This window comes from Pseudochaenichthys georgianus, unplaced genomic scaffold, assembly GCF_902827115.2.
Source record: "Pseudochaenichthys georgianus unplaced genomic scaffold, fPseGeo1.2 scaffold_180_arrow_ctg1, whole genome shotgun sequence".
NCBI lineage: Eukaryota > Metazoa > Chordata > Actinopteri > Perciformes > Channichthyidae > Pseudochaenichthys > Pseudochaenichthys georgianus.
The window spans coordinates 961,215-985,193 of NW_027262575.1; the positions used below are offsets into that span (position 1 = coordinate 961,215).

The 23,979-nt window shown below is 44.9% G+C and overlaps 1 protein-coding gene across 1 annotated transcript; it reads left to right on the plus strand.

Moving 5' to 3' along the window:
* Positions 1 to 475: 475 nt before the first annotated feature.
* LOC139433302 (zinc finger protein 271-like) lies at positions 476 to 23,243 on the plus strand. Its single transcript, XM_071202243.1, has 4 exons — positions 476 to 1,370; positions 17,340 to 17,726; positions 19,124 to 20,182; positions 20,397 to 23,243. Exons 1-4 carry the CDS (start codon positions 1,289 to 1,291, stop codon positions 21,485 to 21,487), a joined length of 2,619 nt encoding a protein of 872 aa, XP_071058344.1. The 5' UTR covers positions 476 to 1,288; the 3' UTR covers positions 21,488 to 23,243.
* Positions 23,244 to 23,979: the final 736 nt, after the last annotated feature.

Here is a 23,979-nt window from a genome sequence, read left to right on the forward strand (position 1 = left end):
TCCGTGGACCACACTTTGAGAAGCACTGATCTAGAGAATTCGAACGGCATATATCATGGCTGCCACTGAGGGACTTCCGGGTCATTTCACTCGGTTAGGAAGCTTCCTAAACTAAATGGACTATTCGACTGCAGCCAACGAATATTTTCCTCAGAGTCCGGCGCACTTCCTTGGGGCTTGGGTGCTGAATTGAAAAACAACTTCCGATGCTGGCCTTCACAATAAAACCAACGGGTTTCTCTCTTCACGAATATTATATTAAATAGGCTCTAGGAAGAGGGGGAATGCATATAACATGAATACAGGTGTTTCAGGAGAAATAAACCGGTTTCTCTCCGCTGCTCCGTGTCTGTGACTGTGTGTGTAAAGGTTTAGGTATTTCCTGAGGGGAAATCATAGCCGCTTTTATTTTTGAAGTCCTCTGCACCGGAAGTGATGGTCCTGCTCTTTCTAACTTGGAACCAGATCGCGTGTGTGTCCGGAAGAGAGCGGGACTAGCAGCAGTGATCAGTCTGTCTCCAGTTAGCTGTATAACAAAGTCCTGAGGAAACACAGCGGCCTCCCAAGGAACAGCCTGCCTGTCTGCCTCATTTCAGAGTGGGTTATTGAAGCCGAAGCCTGGTGCTTCAGTCCGGGAAGACTGCAGAGAGTCCTCCCCTGTATTCCTCCACTACGGTCTGGGAGCAGCATCGATCTCCACTGTTGCTGTAACCATGTTAATGTCCCTCTGTGGGACCAATAAAGGACTTCGGATTCTGCGGACAGACAGAAGAGAGGGGGGAGGGCGGCCTTCTTCTTTTCCCGGATTTGAAGAGTCCTCTTCCTCAGTTGTGGCTAGAAAAGATCCGTCTTGTGTATATATATGACGTCACGTTCTCGTTGTAACTCTCGTTGTAATCGGAGCGGCTTGGAAACACATCTCCAGCAGTAACATGATGCAACATACACATGAATGCAGCAGCAATATTAACAGAGAAACATCAGACATAATAAAAATAAACCATAGTGTTGGTGATCTACAGTGTTGTCATTCTTCTTTGAGCAGCAAGACCGCTAACTCCCTATTTCATCAATCACACTCCCTGTAATTGACATAATTAATAGATAGTTTAGCTTCTCACCATCATTTGCTGTGGCCCACTGATGTTAACGATCGTAACTGAAAGGCTGCCTGCCAAACGTAAACATTCAGCCACGTGACTTGCAAACTCTCCCGAGAGTTTTACACAAGACGGGTCCTTTCTAGCCATAACCCTCTTCCTCGCTGCCCACAGTATCCCAGGATGCAATGCGCGCCGATGACGAGGAAACAAAGAAAATGTCGGTCCGGTCTCAGAGAGAAAGCAGCACGCCAGGAGTAACTGATACATGTGAGTATTGGGTTTAACTTACTTTAATAACTGATTGTGAGTATTGTGTGTTTTGTTTTCGTACTGTATGTACAATCAATACTCCAGACTACGACGTGCTATATTCAACGTTTATTGTTATACCGGAGACGTAGACATTCATGTCTGGTAGGAAGGTGAACTATGAGGTGTGATTAGTGCCAAAGAACGAACTAACTGAGCAGCCAATCGTGTCGATATTCGCCTACCATACCGTGAACTATGCCGCGAGAGAACTAACGTGACACTCGTTGCCACCCCCTCGTCTGAGAAGCTACCTGACGTCTGCGTCTGAAGTTACTTTACTTAGTTATCACTAAATAACCCAGTAATGTTACAGCTACTTTGTTGCTGTTCAAGCTAGACTCTGTCTCAATATAGTTTTGGTATTAAACTAATGTTACACCTCTTTTATGCCCTGAACGCCAAAACAACCACAGACAACAACCTATTTTTAATTATCAAAATGATAACAAAGGCTGAAAAAACCGAAGAAGCCTGTCTTCCCTTGGTCTCCAGGAGAAAACGGCACTGTATATCACCACGTTTTCATATAGTAGCCGACAGTGTGTAAAATAGATCGCTGCAGTGAACACGACTTTATGTATTTGTTTATGGTTTATTATATGGAGGGATCATAGACTGATATATAAATGGACGTAGTGTCCGTGACGTCACCCATAGCATTCTGCAGAGTTGCCGTGAAGCCCTTAGTGGGCGGAGTCGGCCACTAACGGCTCGACTGTGACGTCAGAGTCTAATCCTGTTGCCTCCGAACTGGAAGTAAACAGAGCTAGCTCAGGCTAAGAAGCTAAGCTAACATGAAATACATGCATACCAAGTTACTGCTAACAGTGTAGTTCCCCTATATAAACGTTACATTCATAATCAAATGAGACAATCTGCAAGAGAATTAGCTATATTTTGTTATTCTTAATGCTTGTCATTCACACGTTGAGAAAAGACGGACTCCACCGCCCGGACCTAACGGAGCCGCAGTGGGCTAGCTCCGGGACGCCGGCTGGAGCTAGCCCCCTGCGGCTCCGTTAGCTCCGGCGCCCACCACTGGGATAATCGGGTCCCCTATTAACATTTGCTGCCGTTTAGCATTATGGCCGTCATAGCCATAGACTATAAAAGTCTTACCCAAGGCTGAATCATAAACTAAAATGTATATGTATGTATAAAGGGTTATATCCTTAGCTGGCTAATAAGTAGCAAGCTAAGCTACCAAGCACACAAACACCTGCGAACGGGGTTAACATGTATAATATTATAATTTTAGACTTCTTGGAAGTTCTGTTAGTACATTCAAGCGCACAGCACGACATTTTAATTGTCTGGTATTTGTAACCATATTCCCTAAAAGGCACAATCACCACGAACACGGCTAAAGCTAAAGGGTCAAGTACAGTAACTACAACTAACTAACGTTGTAGCCTCTATGGTTGTGGCCTAGCAGAGTGGACAAGTTGCTGTTAGCCGACAGTGAGGCATGTCCATCAAAGTGACCACGCCCTAAGTTATGCAAAAGCTTTAAGGCTTAATTAAACAGATGAGTTGAGAAAAAATGCACCCCCCACACAGTAGTCATGAAGGGGGAATCTAACTATACAGAGAATATGTTTTTTTTTAACCACGATGTAAACATGTTTATTTCTGCTGTAAAGTTGGGCATTTTAACATGGGGGTCTATGGAAATTGCTCCCTTCTGCAGCCTGCTCCTACTGGCCACTAGATGAACTGCAGTGTGTGGCACTTCCGTATTGGCGTCCCGGCTCTTCCCCAGAGTTTGCCGCTTGGGAGGGATGCAGTATGCATAGAAGTTCAGAGAAGAAGCAACCCCTATATTGTTTATTTCGTTTCATTTTTGCACCATGGCAGAGGCAAATATAGAGTTAATGCGGAGATTATAATGTCCCGTTTACTAAAATATGTATTGTTTCTATGATGTTTAGTTGACAAAATAGTCACTGAGCTACATTTTGCTGCACTCAAGCATACATCTGAACACAAGAGTTGTTTCCCCCCTTTGGCCACAAGAATGAGCATATCTTTAAGTGAGTGCTTCTGTCAGGAGGAAACAAAAGCCGCGTTCACACTGCGGTACTTTTCCCACAAAGGTTCATGCGAACTTAGTTCATGATCGCGTTCACACCAAAAAGAGCCGGTACTAAAAGTAGTTCATGCGAACCTTTTTACCCCCTCGAAAGTCCCTGCTAGAGAGCAGGGACTTTCGAGCGGCTCTTTTTTGAGAAAAGAGCTATATGCCTGATTGGCTGGGCGAATTGCAAACCACGCCCCGTAAAACTCCCAAAAGTTTTGTGAAGCCGCCATTTTATTATCCTCGCATTAGCATTATTAGCATTAGCATTAGCCCAGCGCAGAAACGCAGAGAGACTAACTTATGGCAACACAAAATAAAACATGGGAGCGGTGGAGATGAGGAGGTGTCGGCGTTCTGGCGATTTACTCGGAAGGCTTCAGTAGAAGCTGCTGGGAGTCCCAGCAGCTTCTACTGAAGCCTTCCCCAACTCCGGGGACTTCCGGCCGGGGACTCCGGGTGGCAGTATACGCCGTGAAGTGGTTTGCGGCCTGCCAGTAAACCCAAAGCAGAAGAAGAAGAAGTGACGTCAGCGGCTTCATTTGCCTAATCCACCCCCAGGGACTTTTTCTGGTGTGAACGCGATCTGTACTTAGTGGGAAAAGTACCGCAGTGTGAACGCGGCTAAAGGTTCGCCAACACATTACTCTACTGCTGAGAAAAGGCTGAACAAAGACGTGAAACGATGTGCTGCAATGTCTGTGTATTGTTGGAGAATGCCAAGTAAAGGAAGAAAGTAATAACTCGCACTGAGTCTTGATACATGACTTTTCATTATCCCCCCTTCATTTGAGAAACACTATCCAATGATGTATTATTTCTGTTACACACCATTACTGAATTAATTCTAAAACCAAGAATAACCTACATACAAAAGAGCCCTGGCTCAAGACGGACAAAACAAGGACACCACACATGATTATTTTCCAATTACAGTATATATATATTTAAAGAGTAACTCAATTGTGATATCAGTTTAATCCGTAATGTGTGTATAAATCTACTTGCCAAATAGAAACATATGGACATAGGATTTTGTAAAAAAAAGCGTGCGTATGTATTTGGGAACCTATCAATGTGAACATGTTTTATTTGGGGGTGGACCTCAAATCCCATAGGGCAGTGCTTCTCAAAGCACTGCCACAAGAATGAGCATATCACTGGTGGTCCGTGAGCGCCCCCTAGTGGCCCGTGAGTATATTGGTAACATTTGAAATAAATAAATACATTTAAGTTTTCCGCACTCTCGCAGGAATATCTCCGCAATGGAGCGAGCTTAAGTTTCACTTTTGATTGCATGATATAGCCCAGCGCAACACCTTCATCACACATGTGGCCACTTGTTTGTACCATTTTCATGCGATTTGTAAAAAACGATGTGTTTTTGGATATTTGTGGAGTCAGGTGGTCCGCGAGTGTTTTTTTATTGGTTAAGTGGTCCTTGGTATGAAAACGTTTGAGAAACACGCCCATAGGGTGGTCCGGGCCGGGGCATGCTCTCCCGGGAAGATTTGTTTTTTTTATTTTGGAGTTAAATGGCTTTGGCTACTGATATCAGCTCTGCTTGCTTTCCTATCTCGATGCAACCCGCTTCTTTCATGCTCTTCAATTCTTTGGTGAACATGCTTCATGCCTGCATGCCTCCTTTCACAAAAGCATTGTCACTGGCAGGCCTGGCAAACATGAGACAGAGCGAGCAATATAGAGAGTGCGATGATTCACAGTAAGTTAACCATTTCCTATTTGTCCCATCCTTGCTGTGGAATACTTTGGGAATGGCTTTCTTGGAAGTTTGTTGTGGGTGATTGGCTGAGGGCGAGCAAAATAATCAAAAGGCCTCTCTGTCAACTTCCTGTGCGTCTCTTTCGCTGTCTTTCTCCTCAGTTGCAATTTCCCTTGTGCTGGACCCTGAATCTTGACTTGTCTTTTCAACCTTCTCGGCATCTGCTGGTACTGAATAAGAACCAGCATATGGATTAAACTCTTATCAATAACTATATAGTAACTTATTGAGAGAACATAGCTTGCTTATACTGTTGTCATTACCTTCCTTTGGTTTTGTTCAGTGTTTTCATAGCCTATTGAAACATTCCTCTGTACCTGCCAGTTCTGTCCTAGCACTGAGCTCTGCCTGCATCTCTCCCTCAGAGACATCAGCATCATCATCATCTGATAGTGGAACTGCATAAGGAGAAAATGTAATCATTACATTAACAACTATTTATGAAATAACATCATTCAAGAACATATATTATACAGCACTTATTTGATCACTTAGTTGACCCTGTATTTGCATGGCCTAATACTAGGGATGCACCGAAAATTCGGCCACCGAAAATTATCGGCCGAAAATGGTTAAAAAGGCCCTTTCGGCCGAAAGGGTTTTAGCACCGAAAAAATATCACCGAATGTCAGAACAGGCAACCTAACGTGTTGTTGTGATGACGTAATAAAGACGCGGCGAGGCAGGGACCATGCTCACGGCTGGCTCACAGTCAACATGTCTGCCGCTTGGAGATACTTCACAATATCAGAGTCGCGGATTGCGATTTGCAAAACGTGTTCAGCTGACATTTCTCGAGGGGGTGTAACTTCAAAGACTTTCAGCACTTCGGGATTACTCCATCACCTGAAATCTAAACACCCGGACCAATATACGGAGTATGATGAAATCACCGGCGCACAGAAAAAAAAAAGCGAGAACCCTCTTGGATACTGGAGAAACAAACAAGACCGCTTTCCTGACCTGGCCAAGGTGGCACGCAAGTATTTGAGTGCTCCATGCACAAGCACTGACAGCGAGAGACTGTTCAGCGCTGCCTCTCATGTGCTTGATGAGAAGAGGAACAGACTCATGGCTGATAAAGCAGAGAAGCTACTGTTCATTAAAAAGAACCTCCCACGTTTCCTTAATAAGTAGACAAGGCTGGCTTATCATAAGCTTTCATTTGTAAATACTATAGTTACATTCATGTGGATTTATCCAGTTTGCACATTTGTATGCATGCACTTATAGGTGCATTTGTTGTTGTTGTTGTTGTTGTTGTTGACACTATTTTGTTGTAGGCCTACTGGCCTAGATGTTTATGCTGTTTTAAAGCCCCTTGGCTTTGTTCTGAATGCACTTTGTTGTAGTTATTATCCTACAGAGAAAATAAATGTACAAATGTTCAAAAGTGCTGAATAAATGTTTTATGGACCCATAATAGTGATTATTATTTAAGTTATGTTTTGCCATAATCATGTCTATTTCCATAATCAGGTAGCTGAACAACATTGGTAAAAAATGTATACATTATATATATATATTTCTATTAATCATTTTCGGCATTCGGTTTTCGGCCAACTGTTTCCTATTTCGGTATCGGTTTCGGCCAAGAATTTCCCATTCGGTGCACCCCTACCTAATACCATAATTATTGTCTCCCCTTTGTTGTTATTCACTCACGGTATGAGGGGGTTGTAGCCCCACAGTTAGCTGCAGTCTCTTGAGTAACATTAAGGACATGTTTGGGGTTTGAGTAGCCTTACAGTCTCCAGTCAGGCAATGAGGGATCTGTGGTGTTTGGAGCAAGACACTTCAGAGACATGTTTTGAATAGATATGGCCCTATAATATGTTGTTCGAATATAGTATAATACGGGACCATTAAGGTTAAATGACCGTATCCTTATCCCATAATAATAAGACCATCAGAAATGGATAGAAGTCCTTTGCTTGATTTTTCTTTGTGTCGTGCTGTCAAAAGGATGCTAGCTGTGACTGTCACTTCTCTTTTTTCAAAACTAAAACAGTACGTCATTTTAAATATGGTTTAGTCTGTAATGCTGAGTTACATAATTCTGCCACCATGTGGTTATTATTATTATTTATTTTGTTCTCGTTTACTGTGTGATTAGGACAATTCTGGAGGACTGGGTCTGCTGGGGAAGGAGCTGCCACCCACACAGGACCTCCCTTGGTGATATTGTCATATCATATTCACAACTACGGTGTAGTTATGCTATGCAAACGTAGGTCACAGGCTCCTCAACCGTACAATAACATGACATACATTTTCATAAGAATAAAATGGCCAAAAAATAAGAATAGTGCAAGGTCGGGTGTTAACTCGTCTTATGGCCTGTGGGATGAAGCTGTCCCTGAGTCTGGGTGCTGCGGTACCGCCTGCCTGGGGGTCTTTTATAATCCTGAGGGCTTTGTTCCTGAGCCGCTGGAAGTGGAAGGCAGCTCCATCCTGAAATGGATTAACACTTTAGACTCGTTGTTAACTGTTAGTAGGGATGCATCAATTAACAAAATGTCTGCCGATGTTTAGAGTACCAATTTTGCCGATGTTTTACTGTATATACTGGAATAGTAGTGTTGAGAACACGGCGTGCAAAAATATACGGGTCGTGCTGCATCGAGATTGTCCTGTCCTCTGTACGAAGGTGACGGTGACTGACTCTTCTAACTTTATCAACTTGATTGACTCTCCAGGGTAGTGACTTGAACATGCAATAGTAATGGGGGGTGGCATCTGTAATATAAAGAGAAATGGATACAAATAAACATGTATTATAGAGGGATAATGACCAGGGACTTGTGTTACACAGTAAATCAGGTAGGTACACCAAGTACCACCTGAGAAATAGAAATAGTTGGCTCTCCAAGTACCACCATATGACCAATGTTTAAATGCAGTCTATGCACAGTTCATGCTGGACTCTGAGGCACATTTATTCATAATAACATTTTTTATTGTTAGCCACAGCTACATGTACAAAGGGCAGTCTCTCTCACTCATCACTCACTCACAAAAGAGAACGGAACAAAAGAATAACGCATGACAACTGTACAGTACTTCATTCATACGCACTCTCTCTCTGCCACACATACAGCACGTTGGTGTCCATTGACAACTCACCTAAACCTAATGTGAAGGTTGCTCCTGTCTCCGTGAACACAGTCCTTTGGTGTCTGGGGCAATCGAGGTGAGCTTCAGTCTCAGCTCTGGCTCAGCATTCAGCCTGCTTCTGTATTTGGTTTTAATAACAGCAAGGGAAGAGAAGCCTCGCACAGATATGTGGTCGCACAAGGAAGGAGAAAGCGCCCAGCTGTGTCAGACAGGGCGGGTATTCTCTGTGTTGCTTTATCCAAAAGTCCACTGAAGACTTAGTGTTTCATCTCAAGACAACTCTGTTAAACTCTCCTGCTCAGCCGCAGTCCAGAGGCTTCCACGCTGAACGGGCTTCTCATCCAGCTGTTGTCTTCGGTCATCACTGGGAAATACTGGCGGAACTGTTGTCTGAGTGAGACAAGGTGTGCAACCATGTTGTCCCTCACTCCATCATCAAGGGTCAGCTCCTTCTCAGACAGAAAGCTCTAAAGCAGGGAAAGCTGAAACATCGCCTGCCTTGACTTTGACTTCCAATAACTTTTCAGCATTGTTGATTTTGTCCTGCACATCAAACACATTGATGGAGACTTCCTGTAGTCCCAAATCCAGGTCGTTTAAACGGGAGAACATGTCTGACAAGTATGCCAACTGGCTGAGCCACACTGTATCATCAAACACATCTGATAAGGGGACGTTTCTGTCCTGTAAGAAGACTTGGACTTCCCTGTGCAATTCAAAAAGCCTTGAAAGCACTTTCCCTCTTGATAGCCATCTTACTTCTGTATGGAGCAGAAGTTGGACATGCTCGATGCCCATCTCATCACAGAGCACTTGGAATAGGCGAGACTGCATCGGTCTGGCCTTTGTGAAGTTGACACTCTTCAAAGAAGAGACTTCAAGCCATCGGGCATCTTCTTCACTGCCAGTGCCTCCCGGTGGATGCTGCAGTGTGTCCATCGCATCTCCGGTGCGACCTCTTGGATCCGAGCTGCTACTCTGTGGCGGCCAGTCATAGCCCTCGCTCCGTCTGCGCAGACCAGGCTTGGATTTTCGTCATTTTAGGGGCAAGGCCATTTGGCCTTTGGTGTCACACATTCTTTCAGGGCGCAAAGGCCATTGAGGGAAACATTTGGATTTGGAGCTTACAAATAAATAACTTCACTTTCTATAAGAACAGGAATGGCATGGAAAACAAATCACTTTTCTAATATCAATAATGTCAAACATGATATCATCATATAGGCCTATGCCTCCTTAGTATTACCGTATATACAATTAAATACTCTACTTTGAATAATTAGTGTTTGGTATTTTTTCTATCTACTACTTCACCCATTCACAAATCCAAAATCAAATCTAAAATTATATTAATATGTAACAAATATATTCCATTTCAGAAGAAACAGCCTTCAAGGGTCAAACTCTGCACATCATTCAGCAGTGCACTGTGAAGCTCCAACATCCAACTGTATCAACAAGCAATACTTTGAAATGCAAAAGTGTGTGTGTGTGAGAGAGTTTCTTTAATCAACTCCTCACAGCTCCTCATATCTGTTCAGAAACTGGACAAAAGTTAAACGAGTACAAACCACAGACTGCCTGTGTCATGACGAACACAGTCGCTGCTTTAATTCTGTCTTTAGGACGTTGTGAGTTTGGATGGAGCAGCTACAGGTTAGTTTAGCCTGATCTGATCAAATGGAGATCGCTCCATTCTAGTGTTGCACGGTGTACTGATACTTGAAAGGTACCGCGATACTCTGCCGTTAAAAACCTTACGATTCCTCCGTTTCATTAGTATCGGTACTTTAAGAATGACGGGGAAAAGTACTCCGGTGAGAAAGCGCCGTTTTAATAAGAGCCGTGTGTGTTCAGCGCTCTGCTTCCACTCCCTGCTTGCAGCCGTGCCTGCAGTCCCTCCCCTCTCAAGCACGCTCTAAGTCCCTCCCCTCTCAAGCACGCTCTAAGTCCCTCCCCTCTCAAGCACGCTCCAAGTCCCTCCCCTCTCAAGCACGCTCTAAGTCCCTCCCCTCTCAAGCACGCTCCAAGTCCCTCCCCTCTCAAGCACGCTCCAAGTCCCTCCCCTCTCAAGCACGCTCTAAGTCCCTCCCCTCTCAAGCACGCTCTAAGTCCCTCCCCTCTCAAGCACGCTCTAAGTCCCTCCCCTCTCAAGCACGCTCTAAGTCCCTCCCCTCTCAAGCACGCTCCAAGTCCCTCCCCTCTCAAGCACGCTCTAAGTCCCTCCCCTCTCAAGCACGCTCTAAGTCCCTCCCCTCTCAAGCACGTTCTAAGTCCCTCCCCTCTCAAGCACGCTCTAAGTCCCTCCCCTCTCAAGCACGCTCTAAGCCCCTCCCCTCTCAAGCACGCTCTAAGTCCCTCCCCTCTCAAGCACGCTCTAAGTTCCTCCCTCTCAAGCACGCTATAAGTGCCTCCCCTCTCAAGCACGCTCTAAGTCCCTCCCCTCTCAAGCACGCTCTAAGTTCCTCCCTCTCAAGCACGCTCTAAGTCCCGCCCCTCTCAAGCACGCTCTAAGTGCCTCCCCTCCCAAGCACGCTCTAAGTGCCTCCCCTCTCAAGCACGCTCTAAGTGCCTCCCCTCTCAAGCACGCTCTAAGTGCCTCCCCTCTCAAGCACGCTCTAAGTGCCTCCCCTCTCAAGCACGCTCTAAGTGCCTCCCCTCTCAAGCACGCTCTAAGTGCCTCCCCTCTCAAGCACGCTCTAAGTGCCTCCCCTCTCAAGCACGCTCTAAGTGCCTCCCCTCTCAAGCACGCTCTAAGTCCCTCCCCTCTCAAGCACGCTCTAAGTGCCTCCCCTCTCAAGCACGCTCTAAGTGCCTCCCCTCTCAAGCACGCTCTAAGTGCCTCCCCTCTCAAGCACGCTCTAAGTGCCTCCCCTCTCAAGCACGCTCTAAGTGCCTCCCCTCTCAAGCACGCTCTAAGTGCCTCCCCTCTCAAGCACGCTCTAAGTCCCTCCCCTCTCAAGCACGCTCTAAGTGCCTCCCCTCTCTCGTGCACGCGCTAGCTGCCAAAGCATGCGAGAAAGCGAGAAGCGTGGCTGCAAGTGGGAGTGCAACTGCCGCTGCGCCTCGGCTTGTTGACAACAAAGACGCCAGAAGTTGTTTATAGATGATGCTTAATTGTATTTAATACAAATTCTAGTCATTTATTTTATTTATTGTTCTCATTGTTTAAAAGTGTATTATGGTTCTGGTGTGAAATAAAGCACAATAATTACATTTAAGACGGTTTCCCTTTTTTTAAGAAAAGGAATCGGAATCGCAATTCTTGACTTAACACTACTCCATTCAGAGAACACGCATTTAAAAAGTTTTCCGCCTGCCGTCTTGTCTGCACACTTGTCAAAGCATGGTTTTTACTAACCATTACTTCGGCATCATTTTGAAACGTGTATTACAATTAAATCACGGTAAAATAGGTTGATGTTGTCGTAGTTGGTTTCCACCATAGTATTTACATGGCTATAAGCCCCGCCCCCTCTCCAGTGCGTCCTGTTTGAATGACAGGGGACTTCTTGGAGGGATTGGATAATCTCCTCTCACACATCCCTGAAATTGGCCCTCCTGCTGTACTTCTCGGAGACTTCAACCTCCAGACGGGGAAGATAGACGAGCTAACATCTCTGTTAACCGCCTTTGCTTTCTCACTGTCTCCGTCCCCACCAACTCATAAAGCTGGCAGTGTCCTTGATCTCATATCCTCAAGGAACTGCACTACGTCTAACCTCTCTGTAAACCCGCTCCACACATCCGATCACTTCTTCATTTCATTCTCTCTACCCCTTTCCAAACATAACAAACTAATCTCTTCTCATCCTGCACCTGTCCGCCGTAACCTTCGTTCCCTCTCCCCCTCTACCTTCGCCTCATCGGTGCTCTCAGCCCTCCCTTCCTCTGACTCGTTCCAACTCCTGCCTCCAAACTCTGCATCTCTGCTTGTCTAGCACACGCGTCCAGGGGCTGGAATATGTGCTCAGCTGTTGCTCTGGTCTCCAGTGGTTGACAGAACAGAAAGTCTTCCTGAGCTGCACCATCATGTTCATATCCACCATAAACAACCATATTGGCCAAATCTGCAACATCAGTAGTCTCGCCCAGCTGGATGGAATAATAGCTACTACTTTTAATGCGCTCAATCAATGTATTTTAAACATCCTTCATCCATCTCTACTATTCTCCGTGACAGTGTCATTTGAAAGTGGCACCAAATGTAACTGTTTGGCAGCCTTCTCGCCACAAATTATTTTTGTCATTTCTTTTGCGAATGAGAGACAACGTTTCTCGCCAATTGTGCGGCTTACCGGCTTCTGCAATGCGGCGGCTGGCACGATACGAGGCTTCCTGGGCCTTGGCTGTGGGCGTACAGCTGGATTGGATCGTTGACTTGCACTTATTCAGTGCATCACATTTTCTTGTAAAGAATTCCGCTGGCTTGTCTTGCAGGTGGGCGTCTTTAGTCGTAAGGTGCCGTTGGAGGTGCGATGGTTTCATATAATCATTACTTAGCACTTCACCACAAATCACGCACTGTGGTCTGGGCTCATTATCTGTCCCACTGCAGCTGTATCCAAATGTCATGTAACCCTGGTTGTATTTCCAAACTGGTTTGTGTCTCCTTATTGCGGACTCACTTGCGCAGCTGCTGATGGATTCACTCTCAGCTACGTTAGCAGCGTTAGCACTGGGCGGCGCTGTGGCTGTGCATATCACTTTTGCGTTGCTGGCGGAGCCTGCGCTTGTGCTCGGTTGATGACTGTCCTCCTCCTCATTCAGGGAGGCGTGTGGTGCAGTGGGTTGAGCGTTGGTGTTGGGAACAGGGCGTCACAGGTTCAAACCCCACTGCAGTCAGCATGTCGTTGTGTCCCTGAAACACTTCACCCCAAATTGCTCCAGTGGAGATTGCCCACACCATATGTAAGTCACTTTGGATAAAAGCATCTAACAAGTGACATGTAATGTAATTCACTTGTTCACTTTCGCTGGTAATATTCTCCTCTGTACCTCTCTTCCGAATACCTCCCGTTTTGTGCCACGTTTTTTTATTTTTTTATATTTTATTTATCATGTTCAGGTTTATGTAACAATTAAACATAAAAAAAAAAAGTGTTGCATTAAAAACGCAAAGCATCCCCCCTCCCCCAAATAACAAACAAGTCAGTGTGTAAATCAAAACACAAGGAGATACTACACGTACACAGTGCCACTGTATATCCAGAGGCCTGTTGGTTAATCAGATGATATACCGATGGTGGCGTCAGTGATGCATCTATAAACAGGGCTGCACATAAAAAGAGCACCGGGTCATTTGAAAAAAGGCGCATTTGCGTACCAAAATTGGGAGAGGAAGAGAGAGGAGAGAGAAAGATATTTGCGAGTTGCATATGAACTCAGGGCCGGCCCGTAGCACTGGAGTTATAGATGTTCGCCGAGGGCGCCAGATCTGTGGAGACGCTGCGCTGACAGCTCTGGGAGGGAAAACAAATGTTTTGACCGTTGGTGCTCATCCTAATTTTCGGCCTTGATGTAACAACATTCATAATTAAGTAAATGTAACCCCTTTTCACCCCGGTTACACGTTTCATTCGCCCTGTACGATGGGCGCTGCAAGTGATGAAAATGGGGGATGTTGGCTTATCTGGCAACCGCAGCTCACAGCCAAAGTGCGAGTGAGGGAGAGAGAGAGAGAGAGAGAGAGAAGGGCGCACCATACAATGATGTGGAGGAGAGTCCTCTCCAGTCAGACTGAGAGGCTGATACTACAGCTCAGTGAGGTAAAGGACGGAGTGTTTAGATAGTTCACTTTAGTCTAAGTTCAAACGGTTTGGTCACAATTTATGTAAACACATATTTCCAAAGCTCTCCTTTATAATTATTGGGTTAAACAGGTTTGAAATCATTCCAACGCATACTATAAAACTGGAGATAAAAAATGCATAAATGTTAAGGTAAAATAAGATATGAATGAACAACACAAATAAAATAAGTTACATTAATTTGTTATTGGCTATGGTAGCTTATTGGTTATGTTCACATACTTATTTGATTACATCCACTTGTCTAAGATGACAACAGAGACTTTCGACCCAAACCCAGCTGTTGACTTGTGGATGCAAGCAGCTAGTCGCAGACTCACCCAGAGAGGAGGAAGTAGGCCTACATCATCAGCTACCATGTCTGACTGAGAGGAAGACAGTGAGGAGGACAGAGAGGAAGACAGTGAGGAGAACAGTGAGGAGGACAGTGAGGAGGACAGAGAGGAAGACAGAGAGGAGAACAGTGAGGAGGACAGTGAGGAGGACAGAGAGGAAGACAGAGAGGAGAACAGTGAGGAGGACAGTGAGGAGGACAGAGAGGAAGACAGAGAGGAAGACAGAGAGGAGGACAGAGAGGAGGACAGTGAGGAGGACAGAGAGGAAGACAGAGAGGAAGACAGAGAGGAAGACAGTGAGGAGGACAGAGAGGAAGACAGAGAGGAGGACAGAGAGGAAGACAGAGAGGAAGACAGAGAGGAGGACAGAGAGGAAGACAGAGAGGAGGACAGAGAGGAAGACAGAGAGGAGGACAGAGAGGAGGACAGAGAGGAGGACAGAGAGGAGGACAGAGAGGAGGACAGAGAGGAGGACAGAGAGGAAGACAGAGAGGAGGACAGAGAGGAAGACAGAGAGGAAGACAGAGAGGAAGACAGAGAGGAAGACAGAGAGGAGGACAGAGAGGAAGACAGAGAGGAAGACAGAGAGGAGGACAGAGAGGAAGACAGAGAGGAAGACAGAGAGGAAGACAGAGAGGAGGACAGAGAGGAAGACAGAGAGGAAGACAGTGAGGAGGACAGAGAGGAAGACAGAGAGGAGGACAGAGAGGAAGACAGAGAGGAGGACAGAGAGGAAGACAGAGAGGAAGACAGAGAGGAAGACAGTGAGGAGGACAGAGAGGAAGACAGAGAGGAGGACAGAGAGGAAGACAGAGAGGAAGACAGAGAGGAGGTAGTGATGACAGCTTGTAGGATTACTGGTCGTGCTAATGTTGTCTTGTGTTCACCTCTGCATGTGTGTTCTGTGTTCACCTCAGTGTGTGTGTTCAGTGTTCACCTCAGTGTGTGTGTTCAGTGTTCACCTCAGTGTGTGTGTTCAGTGTTCACCTCAGTGTGTGTGTTCAGTGTTCACCTCAGTGTGTGTGTTCAGTGTTCACCTCAGTGTGTGTGTTCAGTGTTCACCTCAGTGTGTGTGTTCAGTGTTCACCTCAGTGTGTGTGTTCAGTGTTCACCTCAGTGTGTGTGTTCAGTGTTCACCTCTGTGTGTGTGTTCAGTGTTCACCTCTGTGTGTGTGTTCTGTGTTCACCTCAGTGTGTGTGTTCAGTGTTCACCTCAGTGTGTGTGTTCAGTGCCGTGTGTCTGGCAAATAAAGTCAAGACCCCCTCAAAAGTTACGGTTTATTTCATGTTCAGGACGAGCACCAAGCAACATCTCCAGGTGCTCCTTGGAGAACCAGGGCACCCCTGGATATAAACTCTAAATAAGGCTGCCAGGTTTTCAGAAAGGTGTTCGTTTTCTAAGACCTTTCTGTGTGATCTTTTCAAGAGGAATACAACTGTTCGTTTCTAAAGACCATTTATCAATGAGGAGAGTCAGATGTCCATGTTACTGTTATGCATTTCCTAGCCACACATAAAGCAATTTCAATCAATGTAATTTGGGATTTAGTTGAAGATCTATTGAGACTTGTGAAATGGCCCAGTAAGCAAAGCTCAGGTTCTAAAGGGAAGGTAGATCCTGTGATCTCGGTTAAGGTCTCACAATAATCGTACCAAAAGGGCCTCACTTTTGTGAACAGCCAGGTGCCGTGTAGGAAGGAGCCGACCTCGATACCACACCTGAAGCACATCTCTGACAGCTCGGGCTTGGATCTATGTAGTGTCTGTGGGGTGAGGTACAGTTGATGGAGGACATTATAGTGAACCTGGCATTAATAGTAGCTGACAAACTGTCTTTACATACATCTGACCAGAGCTGTTCATCAATTGCTACATCCAGATCTGACTCCCATCTCGCTCTAGATTTGTGTAAACCTGGCTTTGGGCCCTCATTCAGCGTAAAGAGTACATTTTAGAAATACCTCTGTATACATTTCCCTCATGAAGCAGTTTCTCCACATCAGTCAACACGGGTAAAGTCATCCCAGGGCCCAGGTTGGCTCTAAGAAAGGATCTGAACTGAAGATAGCAGAAGAAGGTCTTGTTGGACAAGTCATATTTCCTCTTTAATTGTTCAAAGGACATGAGGAGTCTTTTTTTGTAGAAATCTTCCAAACCCTATAAAGCTCCCTCTGGAGGGCAGCGGCATAAATGATATTTTAAGTTAAGCATGAGAATCAGTAAAACCTTGCAATCATTTTTTTTTATCTGGGCATGTAAGGGTGAACACTTTTACGAGGACAATGTTTAATTAAATTGTTAATGTCAAGACATTTGATGAATGTAATTAATTAGCTATGTTGCTAGTTTATTCACTCAAGTGAAACCAACTTGTAGAGCTGCAGTGCAAGTAAGAAACGACTTAGTCTAATAGAGCCCTGTTCATTTCAGTGTTTTATTTTATTACATACACCTTAGAAAAAATACAGAGGGCCGGACCTCGTTGAGTGTAACGGGGGGTAAGGCCATGACTGCACTTCATTTGACTGACAGCGCTAGTTACTCTTCTAAATCATTCATATCTCTATTTAGAGCTGCCTTAAAAACACAAAAGGCAATCCGGGTCCCAAGCTGTATCCACGTGTGATTTTAGGGGTACAAAATATAACATGTTGGTGCATGAATGTAAAAAGATATTAGCCATAGGTATTTATGATATTAATTAGGAATATAGAAATAAGGGGTTCAAAACGGGGCTTTGAGCGGTGACGTAATGAACACAACAGCTGTTCTCTGTAACGTCTCTGTGTGTGTTTCCTGCAGACGTCCAGCAGCTGGTGGTGGTTAAAGAAGAGGTTCCCCCTGAGCAGCAGGAGTCCAGTCTGGACCAAGAGGACCCAGAGCCCCCCCCACACATTAAAGAGGAACAGGAGGAACTCTGGAGCAGTCAGGAGGGAGAGCAGCTTCAAGGGCTGGAGGAGGCTGATATCACCAAGTCCACATTCACTCCTGTCCCTGTGAAGAGTGAAGATGATGAAGAGAAACCTCAGTCCTCTCAGCTTCATCAAAGACAAACTGAACACCTGGAAACAGAAGCTGATGGAGAGGACTGTGGAGGACCAGAACCAGCCAGGAGCTCAGATCCAGAGAGACATTTACAACCAGAGACTGAGGACAACGACAAGGATGACATATTCTGTTCATTTTCAGGTTGGTATTAGCATATTGTCTTCACTGGGACATGTCTCCATGCTTTAATGTTGAAAAAGCTCTTTATTTTTGTTATAGTAACTATTTTCACCCTCTGTCTGAAACCAGAGCCCAGTCTGCTCTGAATGGTTAGCTGGCCGGCTCTGTTGTGATTGGTCGACCACTTAGAGATGTCCTGCCCCTTAGCCTATCAGTACAACGTGTTGTTCTTCCCCCATGTCAAATCAATCAGGATACTTTTCAGAGGGGAAATGTACGTTGTTACAACAGAAAAGAGACAAAGGCAGCTTAATGTTACGTAGAAGCATGCATACAAAATTATTAAAGTAAATAAAAAAATACAGAGGGCCGGACCTCGTTGAGTGTAACGGGGGGTAAGGCCATGACTGCACTTCATTTGACTGACAGCGCTAGTTACTCTTCTAAATCATTAACATCTCTATTTAGAGCTGCCCTAAAAACACAAAAGGCAATCCGGGTCCCAAGCTGTATCCTCATGTGACTTTAGGGGTACCAAACATAACATGTCGGTGCATAAATGTAAAAGATATTAGCCATAGGTATTTATGATACTAATTAGGAATATACAAACAAGGGGTTCAAAACGTGGCTTTGAGCGGTGACGTAATGAACACAACAGCTATTCTCTGTAACGTCTCTGTGTGTGTTCTTACATCTTACTTCTGTATGGAGCAGAAGTTGGACATGCTTGCTGCCCATCTCATCACAGAGCACTTGGAATAGGGGACACTGCATCGGTCGGGCCTTTGTGAAGTTCACACTCTTCAAAGAAGAGACTTCAAGCCATCGGGCATCTTCTTCACCACCAGCGCCTCCCGGTGGATGCTGCAGTTTGTCCATCGCATCTCCGCTGCGACCTCTTGGATCCGAGCTGCTACTCCGCTGTGGCGGCCAGTCATAGCCCTCGCGCCCTCTGTGCAGACTCCAACACACTTTTTCCATTCAAGTCCATTCTCTTGCACAAACGCGTCCAGGAGCTAGAATATGTGCTCAGCTGTTGCTCTGGTCTCCAGTGGTTGACAGAACAGAAAGTCTTCCTGAGCTGCACCATCATGTTCATATCCGACATAAACAATCAAATTGGCCAAATCTGCAACATCAGTAGTCTCGCCCAGCTGGATGGAATAATGGCTACTACTTTGAATGCGCTCAATTAATGTATTTTAAACATCCTCTGCCATACTATTCTCCATGACACAGTGTCCTTTGAAAGTGGCACCAAATGTAACTGTTTGGCAGCCTTCTCGCCACAAATTATTTCTGTCATTTATTTTGGCTTACCGGCTTTTGCAATGTGGAGGCTGGCACGATACGAGGCTTCCTGGGCCTTAGATGTGGGTGTTATTATCTGTAACGTCTGTGTGTGTTTCCTGCAGACGTCCAGCAGCTGGTGGTGGTTAAAGAAGAGGTTCCCCCTGAGCAGCAGGAGTGGAGCTCCAGTCTGGACCGGGAGGACCCAGAGCCCCCCCCACACATTAAAGAGGAACAGGAGGAACTCTGGAGCAGTCCGGAGGGAGAGCAGCTTCAAGGGCTGGAGGAGGCTGATATCATCAAGTCCACATTCACTCCTGTCCCTGTGAAGAGTGAAGATGATGAAGAGAAACCTCAGTCCTCTCAGCTTCATCAAAGACAAACTGAACACCTGGAAACAGAAGCTGATGGAGAGGACTGTGGAGGACCAGAACCAGCCAGGAGCTCAGATCCAGAGAGACATTTACAACCAGAGACTGAGGACAACCGTGGAGACTCTTCTGAACCTGACACTGAAGACAGGGCTGATTGGAAGAAGATGAGAGAACCAGGTTCAAACTCTCAGAGAAATAAACAAGACCCTGTCAGTGATTCAAGACGTATTGCAAGAGAGAAACGATTCAGCTGCTCAGTCTGTAAGAAATTCTTTGCAGTGAGAGGAAATTTAAATCGGCACATGGCAATCCACACAGGAGAGAAACCATTCAGCTGCTCAGTCTGTAAGAAGTCTTTTACTCAGCGAGGATATTTAAAGAAGCACATGTACATCCATACAGGAGAGAAACGATTCAGCTGCTCAGTCTGTGAGAAAACTTTTGCAGGGAGAGGAAATTTTAATCGACACAAAGCAATCCACACAGGAGAGAAACCATTCAGCTGCTCAGTCTGTAAGAAGTCTTTTACTCAGAGAGGCCATTTAAAGAAACACATGTACATCCATACAGGAGAGAAACCATTCAGCTGCTCAGTCTGTGATAAATATTTTACACAAAGTGGAATTTTAAAGGATCACATGAGAATTCATACTGGAGAGAAACCATTCAGACAAACTGAACACCTGGAAGCAGAAGCTGATGGAGAGGACTGTGGAGGACCAGAACCAGCCAGGATCTCAGATCCAGAGAGACATTTACAACCAGAGATCGAGGACAACGACAAGGATGACATATTCTGTTCATTTTCAGGTTCGTATTAGTATGTTGTCTTTACTGGGACATGTCTCCATGCTTTGAAAAAACTCTTTATAACACGTTGGTGCATAAATGTAAAAATGTATAGGTATTTATGATATTAATTAGGAATTTACAAATAAGGGGTTCAAAACGGGGCTTTGAGCGGTGACATAATGAACACAACAGCTGTTCTCTGTAACGTCTCTGTGTTTCCTGTTTCCTGCAGACGTCCAGCAGCTGGTGGTGGTTAAAGAAGAGGTTCCCCCTGAGCAGCAGGAGTGGAGCTCCAGTCTGGACCAGGAGGACCCAGATCCCCCCCCATACATTAAAGAGGAACAGGAGGAACACTGGAGCAGTCAGGAGGGAGAGCAGCTTCAAGGGCTGGAGGAGGCCGATATCACCAAGTCCACATTCACTCCTGTCCCTGTGAAGAGTGAAGATGATAAAGAGAAACCTCAGTCCTCTCAGCTTCATCAAAGACAAACTGAACACATGGAAACAGAAGCTGATGGAGAGGACTGTGGAGGACCAGAACCAGCCAGGAACTCAGATCCAGAGAGACATTTACAATCAGAGACTGAGGACAACTCTGGAGACTCTTCTGAAACTGACGACTCTTCTGAAACTGACACTGCAGATTCTACTGACACTTACACTGAAGACAGAGCTGATTGGAAGGAGACCAGAGAACCAGTTTCAAACTCTCCGAAACCTAAACAAGACCCTGTCAGTGATTCAAGACGTAGTGCAGGAGAGGAACCATTCAGCTGCTCAGTCTGTAATAAATCTTTTTCACAAAAGCAATATTTAAAGAGACACATGAGAGTCCACACAGGAGAGAAACGATTTAGCTGCAGTGTTTGTGACAAAAGATTTACCTGGAGTCAACAGGTCAAAAGACATAAGTGTGTTGGTAGTCAGTCCTCACAGCTTCATCAAACTCAAACTGAGGAGAACAGAGAGGCAGAGCCTCCAGCCAGCAGCTCAGCTGAACACATGGAAACAGAAGCTGGTGGAGAGGACTGTGGAGGACCAGAACCAGCCAGGAACTCAGATCCAGAGAGACATTTACAACCAGAGACTGAGGCCAACCCTGGAGACTCTTCTGGACCTGGGACTGAAGACAGGGCTGATTGGAAGGAGACCAGAGAACCAGGTTCAAACTGTCAGAAACCTATAAAATACCCTGTCTGTGATTCAAGTCGTAATTCAGGAGAGAAAACATTTGGCTGCTCTTTGTGTGAGAAAAGGGTTAAACGGAGAGGAAATGTAAAAGACCACGTGAGTATTCTCACAGCTTCATCAAACTCAAAGTGAGGAGAACAGAGAGGCAGAGCCTCCAGCCAGCAGCTCAGCTGAACACATGGAATCAGAAGCTGATGGAGAGGACTGTGGAGGACCAGAACCAGCCAGGAACTCAGATCCAGAGAGACATTTACAACCAGAGACTGAGGACAACCCTGGAGACTCTTCAGAACCTGACATTTTCCAAGTCAAATCTGCAACAAAATAAGAAGACAATTAATTAGTCCTACGACAATTCACATGAGAAAAATCTGTCTGGCTGTATAAACTCTGTTTGACAATATTCATACATGACAACTGAAGTTTTGAATATGTTTAATGTTTTTGTCATACTACTTTTCTGATTTATACTATAACCACTGACTGATTCATCTGCAGAGTAGTTTCTCTAATAATCTGTTTGGATAATGAAATGTTGTGACTTGAAACTTCCATTGGGATGTATTTGATAGTTCCTGTTGAGTTATCAGTCTGTTCTGGAAGAAGAACCAATGACGTATTGATATAGAGCAGGGGTTCCCAACCTTTATTGTGCCAAGGACTGGCAGATACGTTAAAAAAAATTGCGGGCCGGTTGTCAATTTTAACTGATTTCAATATTTACTCACCAGCAGGTGGCAACAGAGGCTAATTGTATTTAACAGCCTGAAGAAATACCAATATGCATCCAAAACATATTAACAATGTTTAAAACCAGGATACAATTAAAACAAAAAATTAGGACCGCTTTACACATATTGATATAACTGACATGTCAGTGAGACCACTGGGCTTGTTTGCCAGCCATAATAACATCATACCGGGGCGTTTGTCCGGTCGTTCGGTGCACTCCGACAGCATTTAGCACTACATCGAGATTAAGATTAACTTCTTTTGGGAACACCCACATACCTATGGAGTTGGCCAGATGTGTGTAAATTACTGTTCATGGTCATTTGAAAACAAATGCCGTTGTTACACACACACACATAACGCGCCTTTGTGACTGGACATTTCCTTCATACGAGTAATAGGAGGAATAATCGGGCCGTTCGATGTGTGTGTGTGGTTGAAACGTAGCAGCCTGCAGTGGGGAACACAGTGAAGGCGGTGTGTACGTGCTGGTGCTGCACTTCTCAGAGGCTGCCTCCTGATGCTGCAGCCATTTCATGAAGTGAAGCAGGCTTTACAAATAGAAAAATAGCTCTAAAATGAAGTCCGAGTTGTCTCCGGTGTACTCCACTTCCTATCGGCGCACCGGTAACTTTCTCTGCGCACGAGAGGCTGAGACCTTATGCTAACCAATTTTGATTTATTTTGTATGTTTTGGATGAATAATTTTTTTTAAATATTTATAATTCTGCTAATATTACGATAAACTCACAGCTATTTCGCGGCCCGGCAGTAAGACCTGTGCCCGGTAACGGTCCGCGGACCGGGGGTTGGGAACCCCTGATATAGAGAATATTTACGATGTTTTCAGTTTTATTCTATTTTGCTTATATTATCAAACCAAACTAACCTGCTACTATTCGATCCCTTGCATCTTTGGGTTTATTTAAGCATGCGTTATCATCTCACTTTCACCTGGTCTGCTCTTATCTATATCTATTAGACACTACTGTCTATCAAATTGTAATGATTGTAAGTATTACTTCATGCATTTTACTTAACAGACTGTACGTGGTTTGTCCTGGTTTGCTTTCTGTTATTTTGTTCATGTATGTCTGTAAGTTGTTGCTTCTGTCGGGACCCCCTTGATGGTGCATCTCAAGGGGTTTATCCTAATAAATACATTTCTATATAAAAGAAAAATGCCTTCGAAACGGACTCACATTCCTGCATATTGTTTGTGTTTACAGATTACAATCAGCTCATTTAGAGTTCAGATGGAGTTTCAGGATTATTCCTGCGTTTTGAAACTGTAGTACGGGCTCATGGGTTTCATTGTTGGTGTTCTGTTTAATGAAAATTGAAGTCCTTTCACCTCCGTTGAATCAGGATGGAAGCAGAAATAATAACTTAAGATATTCATTGCTATCGGGATGTTAAGAGCGTTCCTACTCCACCTTTAAGTTGAATACTTTCTGCTCTTTATTATTGAAGGTTTATTGTAGCTGCAGAAACAAGTAATAAACAAGGCATTGCACTAAAGTTAAAACTATTATAAGAAAAACACGATATACAATACCTCCAGAGTTCATATGGTAGACACACAATAAGATATACAGAATAAGTTAGAGTACACTGTAATCAACAAATCATAATATTTAGACACAGGATAAACAATATGTCCTCTGTAGTTGCAGCTTCTTTTTAAATTAAATAAGGTAAAATGTGATGATCATTGTGATGCCCCTGTGGGTTCATCTGGAGAGGGTGTGGCGGTGCTGTGTCCAGCCTTGATTGCAGTAACTCAGGGCACGTGGGTCTCGTGCCCTGAGACCCAGCAAAGTTCAGAAGGTGCAGGAGTGGCCGGCGCCTACATCAGTCCAAGAAGTCCGCCAGTTCATCGGCCTTGCATC